Consider the following 13,530-nt stretch of genomic DNA (forward strand, 5'->3'; position numbering starts at 1 on the left):
AATATTAAAAAGTATTCAACTGATCCAAAAAGAGTCAGGAAAAGAATATGAGAGGAGCCACAGCAGACAGCAAAAATAAGAGCTACAAAGTAGACCTATATCCAACCACACCAATTTATACTCCAATTAGGCAGACTGGGGGTTCCCACTGTGGTGTAGAGGGTTAAGAATCTGACTGCAGCAGCTCAGATAGCTTCGGAGACATGGGTTCAACCTTTGGCCCAGCACAGTAACTTAAAGGATCCAACATTGCTACAGCTGTGGCACAGGTGGCAGCTGTGGCTAGTTTTAGATCCTTGGCCTGGGAACTTCCATATGCCATGGATGCACCCATTAAAAAAAAAAAAGGCAGACTGGAGTTCTGTGGCTCAGAGGGTTGGTGACCCAGCATTGTCACCTCTGTACCTCAGATGCTACTGTGCTGTGGGTTCAGTACCTGACCCAGGAACTTCCACATGACACAGGTGTGGCCAAAAATAAAAAATGAAAGACTGTCAGCCTAGATGCAAAGGCAAGACCCAATTATACACAACCTACGAGCAATGCACTTTAAATATAAAGATGCAGATAGATAGATAGATAGATAGATAGATAGATAGATAGATAGATAGAGGACTGGAAAAAAAGATATACTATGCAAACAGTCAGCATGAAAGCTGAAGAAAAAGAGGGTTCATAAGCAGATGAAACCCTATGTTAAATATGAAAAAGGTAAGGACATGGACAGGAGGTGCCGGTCATGGTGCAGCAGAAGCAAATCTGACTAGGAACCATGACGTTGTGGGTTCGATCCCTAGCCTCACACAGTAGGTTAAGGACCTGGTGTTGCTGTGGCTTTGGCATAGGCTGGGAGCTACAGCTCTGATTAAACGCCTAGCTTGGGAACCTCCATATGCCGTGGGTGAGGCCCTCAAAAGATTAAAAAAAAAAAAAGAAAGAAAGAAAACAGAAACAAAAGACATGGACAGAGAAAAACTTTAGGCATGAACTTTATGCATGAAAAGGGACCACTAGTAATCATCCAAAGAAGTAAATGTTGATGAGGCCATGTATGGGAGACCCTCAAGAATGGAAGAGGAGGAGTTCCCGTTGTGGTTCAGCAGGTTAAGAACCCAGCCAGTATCCAGGAGAATGCGGGTTTGATCCTTGGTCTTACTCAGTGGTTTAAGGATCCAGTGTTGCTGCAAGCTATGGTGTAGGTCACAGATGCTGCTCAACTCTTGGGCTGCCTGAGCTGTGGTGCAGACCATCAGCCACAGCTCCAATTCGACCCCTAGCCTGGGAACTTCCATATGCCGCAGGTATAGATAGCACCAAAAAAGAAACAGGAAAAAAAAAAAAAGGAGTTCCCATTGTGGCTCATTGGTAACGAACCCAACTAGTATCCGTGAGGATGCAGGTTTGATCCCTAGCCTTGCTCAGTGGGTTGAGTATTCTGTGTTGCTGTGGCTGTGGCATAGGCTGGCAGCTAAGCTTCAATTCGACCCCTGGCCTGGGAACCTCCATACACCACAAGTGCAGTTCCAAAAAGAAAAAAAAAGAAAGAAAGAAAGGAGTTCCCTGGTGGCCTAGCAGTAAAGGACCTGGCATTGTCACTGCTGTGGCTCAGGTTTGATCCCTCGCCAGGGAACTTCCACATGCTGTGGGTATGGCCCAAAAAGTAAAAAATAAACAATAAAATAAAAAATAAATAATAATTATTTTAAAAAAGAATGGAAGAGGTAGATCTCAGAGTTCCCTAGTAGCTCAGTGGATTAAGGATCTGGCATCGTTACTGCTGTAGCTCGAGTTCAGTCTCTGTCCCTGGAACTTTTACGTGCCCTGGGCACAGCCAAAAAAAAAAAAAAAAAGACAGAAAGGACACAGGGACAGCATGTCATGGCCATGTACTCAGTACGTTTGGCAACAGAGATAAAAAGGGGAAATAGAGTCAAAACAAGGTCTTTTTGTCTTAATAATTTAAAAGATGGGAAGATCTGTATATCTAAACAATAGGAAAAACATTCACTAAGCTAGAAGCTAAAGACAAGCAAAGGACAGAAGCAAAGTTCCAGCAAATGAAGGAAAAAGTGAAAATGGAGCAGAGGTAAATTTTAGAGAAAGGCAAAGACACACCTTCTCTAAGATTTAATGGCAAGAAATAAAAATGGATGCAGGCAAGATCCACCAGAATGAGGGAAAAAGTGCAGTTGCTCTGGTGAACCTTCTCTGTTGGTTTAACAGAGTGTGTGTGTCCCACTCTTCTCAGCAAGACTTGAGTGTGGCTGGGTATTAAAAAGTTAACCAGAACGCTATTACATATACAAATACATCCATAAAGTAATCAAGAATGAATTATTGGCTTTTCAAAGATGGTATTCGGAGGAAAATATACTCTTAGGATCAACCTGGGTCTAGAGGTCATGTCTAAACCGTTCAGAGGACTGTGGCTCTCATTAAGATCCATCCTTTCCTCCCTCTTTTGATGCTCAGCTTTCCAATGCAGAGATAAGGCCTGACAGCCGGCAGTGGCAGGTGTCTGATAAATGCCAGACTGTCTTCCCTTATTTGATTTGTCTGGCTAGTGGGTGAGAAAGAAGTGAATGAACTGGTCATCTGAAATCGAGCTGTCACGTTCTTCACATCACTCTTTTCCACCAATTCATTCTTCCCCCGCTTCCACCTCAATCGCCAATTCTCAGTATTCCACGTGATATGAGGGCCTTCACTGCTGTTCTGTGAGATTCTGCTCCACCAAGAAAAGCCACAGGCTCTTTTTGATGGTCAGAAATCTTCTCCACCTGCATCATGTTCTTAACAACCAAACACAGAACTCCTAACAAAGCTGCTTAGTGTCGATGAAGCATTTAGAGCATATGTTTGATTTTCCTTGTTGGTAACAAGAACAGCCCTCCTTAGGCATCAAGACAACCTTATGTTGTAACCAAGGTCAGTAACAAAAATGATCGGTCATTGAAAAGAATGTCACATGTGTACGCGTGACCATGTCCTTGAGCATCGATGCATATATTCATTGCTAGGAGTGAACAGAATAATAATTATTATTGTTTTTGTTTTTTTGCCTTTTCTAGGGCCGCTCCCTCGGCACATGGAGGTTCCCAGGCTAGGGGTCTAATCGGAGCCGTAGCCACCAGCCTATGCCAGAGCCACAGCAATGGGGGATCCGAGCCTCGTCTTCGACCTACACCACAGCTCACGGCAACGCTGGATCGTTAACCCACTGAGCAAGGGCAGGGATCGAACCTGCAACCTCATGGTTCCTAGTCAGATTCATTAACCACTGCGCCACAACAGGAACTCCCAGAATAATTATTTTATAACTTTTATACATAAAACATCAACACTGCATTTCTCTTGGGAGTATTTCTATAGAATGACATAAAATAGTGGGATTCATTAAAAAATATGAGTGCCTGAATTTTAAGTAAGAAATCTATAGGGCTTGTTTAACCCCTGGACATCTAAACAATTTGCATCACACCTACATTTTGCCTTTGTGCTCTGTCGAGGCCATTTATTGCTACTTTCTAATTTTTAATTTCTCATTTTCTCCTGAGTGTGTTAACATTTCAAAATAAATTGCTAATTCAGAGACCGCTATGATAAAAAGAAGTTCTTTTGGCTTAAAATAAAAGAGGAACATGAACAGCACAGTGCAATTTGGCATTTGTTTGGAGCATAAATTATACCCTGGGATAATTAAGAGTTGAGACCAAAGAAAAGAATCTGTTTATTAAAAATGCAAACATTACCTCAGTCATACAAATAGCCCCAAACTCTCCCAGCCACTGCCTCTGCAGATCACCCACCAGCATTAACATTACATCATATGACATTATGGAACAATAGTGAACTCTGTGTAATACTTGAATGTATTGTTTTGAAAGAATACACTGTCATTAACTTGAATAAAAGCTTTCTGAAATCAAACCTGGGGGTGCAGCCCTCAGTGTGTGTGGCCCTTTTACTATTTTGAGAAAGAGCCTCACCCTGAAAGCAGTAAAGGGGAAGAAAGAGATGAGAGTGCAAAAGCAACAGTGATGAGTGGCCCCAGCCCAGCAAGCCGATGCCGAGCTTTAAATTACCAGGCAGAACAATGTCCAAGCAGGAGGCTCTGTAACAAATGCTGTACCTGAAAATCCAAACCAGCTCACTCCATCACCCTATTTTCTATTAGAGCCTTGTGATTTTAATGATAGGCTTCGCTAGAATTGGAACTGAGTCTGAATTTCTTTTTCAAACTAAAGTAAAACTGATTTGATACTATATTTCAGGTGTACAACACAGTGATTCGATCATTTTTGTGCATTATCAAAAGATCACTGTGATAAGTCTAGTCACCATCTGTCACCACAGAGAAATACTGTAATATCACTGAGTAGGTTCCTTATGCTGTACAGTACATCCCTGTGACTTATATAACTCAAAGTCTGTACCCCTTAAACTCCCTCGCCTTGTTCCCTCATCTGCAACTCTGGCAACCGCCAGTTTGTTCTCTGTATCTGAGACCTCAGTGTGAACACTCAGTCTCGTTCTATGTACAAAATATTTAAAACTTGATGTCCTGATGGCCTCTTGAGATGGGCTATCACTTACAGCCATGTGATTTTAGGCAATGAATTGAAGCTTTCTGAGTCTCAGTGTTTTCATCTACAAGATAGGAAGAATAACACATCATGCAGATTACAGGTGGGGATTAGCTTTTATTATTATTATTCCCACCAATTGTCCCCCTTGCCTACCTTTTCTTTTCTTTCTTTTTTTTTTTTTTTGTCTTTTTAGGGCCATACCCATGGCACATGGAGGCTCCCAGGCTAGGGGTCTAATCAGAGCTACAGCTGCCAGCCTACACCACAGCCACAGCAACAGGGATCCTAGCGGAGTCTTCGACCTACACCACAGCTCACGGCAACGCCAGATCCTTACCCCACTGGAGTGAGGCCAGGGATCGAACCTGCAACATCATAGGTCCTAGTCGGATTCATTTCCACTGCACCCCGACGGGAACTCCCTGCCTCCCTTTTCTAATCAATGTAGAAGATATCTCTTCTTCACATGTGAAGTAGGAGCATCAACTTAAATGCTCACTGGCTTTTTTGTTGTTCCCTGCAGACTGGCCACCCTACTGTTGGCATTTCTATTTTCACATCCCTCTCACAAATGATTTCTCCTACTTTCTCAGCCAAATACCAGGACTCCCCTTAACTACAAGCTGCTTCTTGTGAGCCTTCTCCTCTCCTGCATCTATTCTCAATATTCAAAACACCAAGTTTCAAAGAGGTGAAAAACAAAGCCAAGGCAACACAGCCAGTTGGTAGCCCAAGTCCCAGTTAAAATCCATATGCTATTGGTAGGAATGTAAATTGGTGCAGCTACTATGGAAAACAGTATGGAGATTCCTTTTAAAACCAAAAATAGAACCACCACATGATCCAGCAATTCCACTCCTGAAATATATCTGAAAAAAATGAAGACACTAATTTGAAAAGACAATGTGGAGTTCCTATTGTGGCACAGCGGAAACAAATCCGACTAGGAACCACGAGGTTGCACGTTCAATCCCTGGCCTCTCTCAGTGGCTTAAGGATCCGGCGTTGCCATGAGCTATGGTGGGCCCCAGATGTGGCTTGGATCTGGTGTTGCTGCGGCTCTGGCATAGGCCAGCAGCTGTGGCTCCCATTAGACCCCTAGCCTGGGAACCTCCATATGCCACAGGTTCGGCCCTAAAAAGACAAAAAGTCAAAAAAAGAAAAAGAAAAAGACACATGCACCCCAATGTTCATAGTAGCACTATTTACAATGGCCAAGATGTGGAAACCACTTAAATGCCCATCAACAGATGACTGGATTAAGAAGATGTGACCAGCCGTAATGGAAAAAATAAAAATCATTATAAATGAAAAAAAAAAGATGTGGAATGTACACACACACACACACACACACATAAAGAGAGAGCATGCATGCACACCACAAACGGAATATTACTCAGCCATGAAAAAGAATGAAATACCACCATTTGCAACAATGTGAATGGACCTGAAGAAAATTATGCTCAATGATGTAAGTCAGACAAAAAAGACAAATTACACAGAGTTCCCGTCATGGTGCAGTGGTTAACGAATCCGACTAAGAACCATGAGGTTGTGGGTTTGCTCCCTGCCCTTGCTCAGTGGGTTAACAATCCAGCGTTGCCGTGAGCTGTGGTGTAGGTTGCAGACGCGGCTCGGATCCCGAGTTGCTGTGGCTCTGGCGTAGGCCAGTGGCTACATCTCCGATTTGACCCCTAGCCTGGGAACCTCCACATGCCGCAAGAGTGGCCCAAGAAATGGCAAAAAGACAAAAAAAAAAAAGACAAATCACTATATAATATCATGTATATATGGAATCAAAAAATAATACAAATGAGGGAGTTCCCCACTGTGGTACAGTGGGTTAAGAACCTGACTGCAGCAGCTCAGGTTGCTGCAGAGGTACGGGTTCAATCGCCAGCCCTGCACAGAAGGCTAAAGGATCCAGCATTGCTGCAGCCAGCTGGAGTGTAGGTCGCAACTGCAGCTCAGATTCAATCCCTGGCCCAGAAATTCCATATGCTGTGGGTGCAGCCATTAAAAGATAATAATAATAATAATAATAATAATGAATGTATGTGCAAAACAGAAACAGACTCACAGACATAGAAAGCAAACTTGAGGTTACCAAAGGGAAGAGAAAGAGGGGAGGGACAATTTAAGGGTACGGGATTAACAGATACAAACCACCATATTGAAAATAGATAAGCAGCAAGGATATGCTGTATAGCACAGGGAATTATACCCATTATCTTTTAATAACCTATAATGGAATATAAGCTGCAAAATATTGAATCACAACACAATGCTGTAAATCAAATATACTTCAAAAATAAAAAATAAATAAAATCCAAGTAGCGAAGCACCCAAGTCCAGCTGTGCTGCATTCATGCACCATATTAATTATTCACTCTCCAGATTCCAGGTGATGATTTTAAATCAAGGTTAGCTTCCCTTAACACAAAACCTTCCAGGTGCTTCCCTCAAGTCAGTTTATCATAAAATATGAATTATTATTATTTTTTTTTGGCTACACCTGTGGCATGTAGAAGTTCCCAGGCCAGGGATCAAACTCACATCAGAGCAGAGACAATGCTGGATCCTTAACCTTTTGCGCCACCAGGGAAATCCCAAATATGAATTTTTTTTTTTTTCTTTTTACAATGCATCTGTGGCGTATGGACGTTTCCAGGTTAGGCGTTGAATTGGACCTGCAGCTGCAGCCCTACACCACAGCCACAGCAACAACTAATCTGAGTCACATCTTCAATCTGTATCACAGTTTACAGCAATGCAGGATCCTTAACCCACTGAGTGAGGCTGCAGATCTAACCCGCATCCTCACAGAGACAACACTGGGTCCTTAAACCACTGAGCCACAATGGGAACTCCCCAAAGATCAACTATTTTAAACGTTTAAAGAAGAAACATTTAAAGAACCACAAGGACCTCCCTTGTGCACAGCAGGTTAAGGATCAGATGTTGTGGCTGTGGCACAGGTTTGATCCCCTGACCAGGAACTTATGCATGTCACAGGCAAGGCCAAAAATAATAATAATAATAAAAATAAAGAAAAAAAATTCTAATTCCAGAAAATTCTTAGGTATACTTCAAAGTTCTAGGGAGTTTCTTGTTTTCCTTTTTTTGTGGTTTGCTTTTCATATTTCCCTAAAGTGGAGATAAAAATAGATCATACAGGCCTCACCCAGGACTAGAAGACTTTGGAAGGAGAAAGGACATGGTTAACAAGAAGTAGAGGAAGGAAAATTGCGACTGTGGGCAGCACCACATGAAATTCCAGAGGGGATGGAGTGCAGAACACAGGTGACCACCTCCAAGTTTCTAAAGATAAAGGTATGTCTTTTAAATGTGATTGCACAAGGATATATGAAGATGGACATTTCATTAATGTTGGTTTCTTTGGAGAATCACATTATTCCTCAAAATAACAGAAACTAATGAGAAGATGGTAACAGGATGTAATGTGTTCTTTTGTGTAAGAGCCAGAATAGTTTACCAAAGCCTAACCCTAAAGGGCCAATTTAAAAAGAATGAAGGAGTTCCCGTCATGGCTCAGTGGTTAATGAATCCGACTAGGAACCATGAGGTTGTGGGTTCGGTCCCTGCCCTTTCTCAGTGGGTTAAGGATCTGGTGTTGCCATGAGCTGTGGTGTAGGTTGCAGATGCAGCTCGGATCCCGCGTTGCTGTGGCTCTGGCACAGGCCGGCGGCTACAGCTCCGATTAGACCCCTAGTCTGGGAACCTCCATATGCCTCAGGAGCAGCCCAAGAAACGGCAAAAAGACCAAAAAAAATAATAAATAATAGAAAGAATGAAAACTTGTTATTTCCTCATATACAAAGCAGATGAAGTATTGGGAAGAATGAGATAATATATGGATCATCTATGAAGCCTCATTTGCTTTTAAGTACAGTATGGAATAGTGTAACTAGTATAAGATTTGACATCAGTAATAAGGTTCAAGTTCAACTTCTATCTGCCAGCAAATCTGGCACAAATCATTTAAACATTTAATGATATAAGAACTAAAGAGATAATGTGTATGTGTGTGCAGGGTAGGGAACCTATTAATACAAACAGCTATATAAATGTAAGCTGTTTTATATTACATTGTACCAGGTTAAGTAAACTAGTATGTGTCAACTAAATCAATTATATTTCCTAATCTTTTGTGAGGAGAGGGAGAAAAAAAGAGTGATTCTTACAGGGGAAACCTCATTCAGTTAACAGAAAATCATTGCCACTTAACAGAGATATTAAAATAATAAAGTAATATATGTATCAATATAAAGTTAATACTAAAATACAATTATCAAGGGAGTTTCTGCTGTGGCACAGTGAGTTAAGGACCTTGCATTGCCACAACTATGGGGTAGGTCACACTGTGCCTCAGATTAGATTCCTAGCCCAAGGACTTCCATATGCCATGAGTGAGGCCAATATATACATATCAAATGAACAATAAAATTCATGCTAAAAGCTAACTACATACACATATGCCAATCAGGAGGGCTGATCAGACACACTCTCTCCTCTCAAACACAAATTCTCCCTCCTACAAAACAATTGCCAGGATTAATTACAAGCGTATGTGTTCATGGAGATTGTCTTTAGAGAGCTGAACTAGTCAACCCATAGTCCAGATCACAAACAGGAATGAAAATCTTTTTTGTGGAAATATGACAGGTAAGCCAACTTCAACATCATTCATTCATGCATTTACTCGGTCCCTACACTATAGCAGGGCTCTACTGCAAGTGCTAAGGATTCAACAGTACACAAAACACAGACAGTTCCTGCCATTAGGGAGCTCCCATTCTAGCAGAGAAGTACAGACAGTAAACAAATAAACTATGCAGTGGGTCAATGGTGATTATGAGCTCCAGAAAAACAGGGCAGAGAAAGGGGCTGCAATTCTAAATAGAGGGGTGAAGAAACACCTCATCAAGAAGACAGCATTTAAGGAAAGACCTAAAGGAGATGAGTAAGGCACAGGGATATCAGGGGAGAGTAGTGGAGCTATGCACACCTTTCCAGCAAGTCCAGATAAAATAAAATGCAAACCCTTGAATAATTTCTATCCTCTTAAATTTGTTGAGGTTTGCTTTGTGTCCTAGTGTGTGGTCTATCCTAGAGAATGGTTCATGTGCACTTGAAAAGAATGTGTATTCTGGGGTTTTTAGGATGTAGTGTCCTATAGATATCATTTAAGTCTATTCTATTGTCATTTGGGATCTCTGCTGCTGTAATGATTTTCTGTCTGGAAGACCTGTCCTATGATATCAGTAGGGTACTACTACATTAAATGTCTTATAATAACCTGTAATGGAAAAGAATCTGAAAAAGTATATATACACACACACATATAACCAAATCACTCTGCTGTACACCTGAAACATATTGCAAATCAACTATATTTCAATAATTTTTTTTTAAAAAATGCAAGTTCTTACCTTTCAAAAGTGGCTGGAAGGTTGGAATCTCTTGCAACTTGATGACATCAGGATCATTGCTGACATTCCGTGAGGCCTGGGAGCCCTGAGCTACAACCACAATATCATCCATCTTGGCTCTATGCTTAGCTGGAGAAGGGGCCACTGAAAACAAAGTTACACTGCTCAGAAGTTGCCTGTTAGTTAGCTTCCTCTCCCTCACCAAAGCTGTCTTCACTGTAGTCATTAAAAAGACTATTTTTTTATACATACACAAAAATGTTAACTGTAGTTATCCTGCAGTGAAGGCTGGGATATGGGGGATGAATTATGGAGGACCTCTATTTTCTGAGATTGAAAAACCCTCAAACTTCACAGGAACACACGCCAACTATGAAATTGTTTTTATAACTGCAAGTATTTTATTATTCAATACACAAAAGAAAAAGCAGATTATTTTTAACTTTTGCTTTCCTCCTCCTGATGTTTGCCTCTATTTCACCAATGAGGAAACAGGGGTACAAAACTTAACTGTGACTTGCTCAAGATCAACAGTGCTAGAAACAGAATTAAGAAAGGAACTGGAAGTTTATGAGTTGTTGGTATACATGGCCCATTCCTGTGGCACTTTGCAAAGCTGTGTAGCCATCCCATCACAGCAAGCAAGCCCAGTATGTTGGATAGACAGTAATCACGGTTGGGGAGTGGGGGTTCTCAACCTTAGGTGATGGCACCACCCTCTTCACCCTTAAAGTCACAGGACAGAAATAACCAGTAGGTCCATTGCAGGCTGAGGCAAAATTCAGAATTTGGAGGACTGCTAGAGATGCAGGTAAATTTCAGGTCCCCAAGGAGAATGTAATCCATTTAGAGGGAAGTGATTCAAATGATCAAGGGCTCCCTTGACCAAGAAATCCTCTTCTCCCAAATATCTTCCTGGTTGGGGCAAGAATGAATCTTTATTGTTTTATACTCTAAAAGGTAGTATTTATAGGCTCAGCATCATCATGTCTCAAAAGTTTATCCAGAGGAGTTTCTGTTGTGGCTCAGCAATAATGAACTCAACTGGTATCTATTCAGCCCCTAGCCTGGGAATTTCCATATGCTGAACATGTGGCCATAGAACTGCCCTGCCTCCTGGAGCCAAAAGTCTGTGTCTTGGCATTCACTGCATCTCAGCTACTTTCACTGCTCTTCAAGAACTCTCTCTTACCCTCTTTTGCTAATTCACCTAATGTTTTACAAATCCCAGGCCAGAACTCTTTCCTGCTACAAAGTAATTCCTCCTTCCCTAGACCCCATACAAAAACAGATTTTACTAGATTCTAGTTAGCCTCTACTACTCATCTGTAAAATGGGGCTACTGCAAGGATTAAAGAGGAACACATGTGAAGCACTAAGCACAGGGGAACAGGCAAGTTGCAACCTATGCTATTGGGTAATACAAATTAGTGCAATCTAGTACTATTTAGAGCTCAGGCTGTTGGCTAGTAGGTGAGCAATCCTATTAAAAAGATGCCACACTTCTTCCCAAAGAATATGTTTCTGGCCTGACACAGAGGCAAGAAAGTAAGAGGTAACAACTATTTCTGTGTTTGTTATAACAGATACTACATTCTGGGTTTTCCAAAAAAAAAAAAAAAAAAGTAGCAAAGCTAGTACATGCTGCACACCATAAAAAACTGTCTAATCTAGCTCCCAGAATGGTCTGAACTAGAAGGGCAGCTTTCAGTGTGGAATCCCCTGATCTGTTAGCGTCTATATTTCTGAAGTACAGATCCTACCAAGAACAGAGCAGCCCTATGACCAGACCTCTTTTTAGGCTCCAGTTATAAGCCAATTTGGATTAACAACTCTTATCCAGGGCAACTCCAGTGGTCCCAGGGTTTGGCAGGTAACAAAGAGGAGCAAATGATTCTCAGTTAGCAAAGCATCACCTGTTTTATTTACTGACTGCTCATTGTATTACAGGAACAGTAAGCTCCCGTTCCTATATCAAACTCGGAGAGAAATCTAAAAAATATGGACGAGTGAAGAATAAGGAAAAACATCAGAACCTGCCTTCCTGGACAACTTCTATATTAAAAAAGGAGCCGAGAAATCTTCCGATTGGTTGCAGTTCCTGGGCACGTTTGCAACCAAGGCTGCAAAACACCTGTCACACATCCCTCTGAAAAGGAATCTCTGGGACCCCACTTCTAAGAAGGAATCTGTTCTTTGAGGTCTTGTCTGTGAACCATACACTGTGCGACCAAACCTCACTGTCAGGCATCAATACTAAAGCCAGGTATTATTTAGGTCCTCTTTCAAAGCGTAGGCTACACTGAGAGAAACACAGCTGTTTTGAAAATTAATAGGCACGGGCGGCCACGCTGGCTCAGCTTGCAATCACAGGCACTCACTACCATTGGGAGACTCAAAGCCAGGGCAGATGGTTACTTTTTTTTTTCTTTTTTTTTTTTAAGAAAAAAACACAGTGAGAGCTTTCTGTGCGTTCCTGTCACCCGTCCCAGTCCCCACCAGGCTGGGAGGTAGCCCGCTCCGCAAGCAGGCAGGACTGGCTGGAGGAGAGGGGAAGTTAGGACACCGACCTGAGGAGTTCAGATCGTTGGGTCGGCTCTCGGCCTCGGAGCTCTGCTCACTGCCCATGGTTGCCGGCAGCGGTGGCAGCGGAGGAACGGTGGAACGGGCGGTGACCGCTCCGGCGGCGGGGCGACAGGGCAGGGGCCAGGGACCTAGATGAGAAAGCTACACGGGTTGCGGTGTGGGGATGGCGCGCCCAGCCCAACGAGTGGCGCGGGCGGCAGGGGACAGGAGGCCCTATTGGGGAACTGACTGCAAGGATACGTGGCTGGGCTACACGCCCCTCGCCGCCGTCTTTGGGGAAACCCAAGACCAAAAGGCAGGGGAACGCCCGGCACCAGCCGCGCCTGCGGCCGGCGGGCAGCGCCGCTTTCACTCACTCGCTTGCTCAGGCGCCGCAGCTCGCTCCTTCCGGGACGCCAATTGGCCGCGCAGGCTGCGGCGGCCGTCAGTTCCGGGTTAGAGGGCCCCCGCCCCGGCCCGAGGGAGGGCGGGGAGACTCGCGCGGAAGACTCCCGCGGCGCAGCCTTAAAGGACCCAACCTCCTCAAAGACAGAACCGCCCCGAAGGGTGAAGCGTTTCCTGTTGTAATATTGCACATCACCTTTAAGCATTATTCACACAATAGGCACTTTACTCCTATTTTTAGAACTTTACATAATAGGTTTGGGGGGAGTTTGTTTTTGTGTGTGTGTTTTGGGCATTTATTGTTTTCCGTTTTAACTGAGATATAAGTGACATATAGCATTATATTAGTTTCAGGTGTACAATGTAATGGCTCCGTATTCGTATGTGTTGTGAAATCAAATCTTGTTTTACAAATGGCAAAATAGAGGTGTTAGACTTAGGGTTGGAACCCATAGCTGTCTGAATGCAAAGTTCCTGTTTCAGTTCCAAAAGGTGGAAGTTTGGCAGTGGACAACCGT

At 42.8% G+C, this 13,530-nt stretch overlaps 1 protein-coding gene across 2 annotated transcripts in view; it reads right to left on the reverse strand.

The window, feature by feature from the left end:
- The window catches only part of BORCS5 (BLOC-1 related complex subunit 5), a 103,780-nt gene extending 90,672 nt beyond the window's left edge, over positions 1 to 13,108 (reverse strand). The window contains exons 1-2 of one of the 2 annotated variants that reach the window (XM_047787523.1): positions 12,985 to 13,108; positions 10,043 to 10,186 (exon numbers count right to left, since the gene is read on the reverse strand). In XM_047787523.1, coding sequence (XP_047643479.1) covers positions 10,043 to 10,186; position 12,985 — 145 coding nt within the window. In that variant the 5' untranslated portion in view covers positions 12,986 to 13,108. Of the gene's footprint in view, positions 1 to 10,042; positions 10,187 to 12,612 lie in introns of both variants that reach the window. The other variant, XM_047787522.1, reaches the window with a different exon arrangement.
- Positions 13,109 to 13,530: the final 422 nt, after the last annotated feature.

This window comes from Phacochoerus africanus, chromosome 7 (assembly GCF_016906955.1).
Source record: "Phacochoerus africanus isolate WHEZ1 chromosome 7, ROS_Pafr_v1, whole genome shotgun sequence".
NCBI classification, from domain to species: Eukaryota; Metazoa; Chordata; class Mammalia; order Artiodactyla; family Suidae; genus Phacochoerus; species Phacochoerus africanus.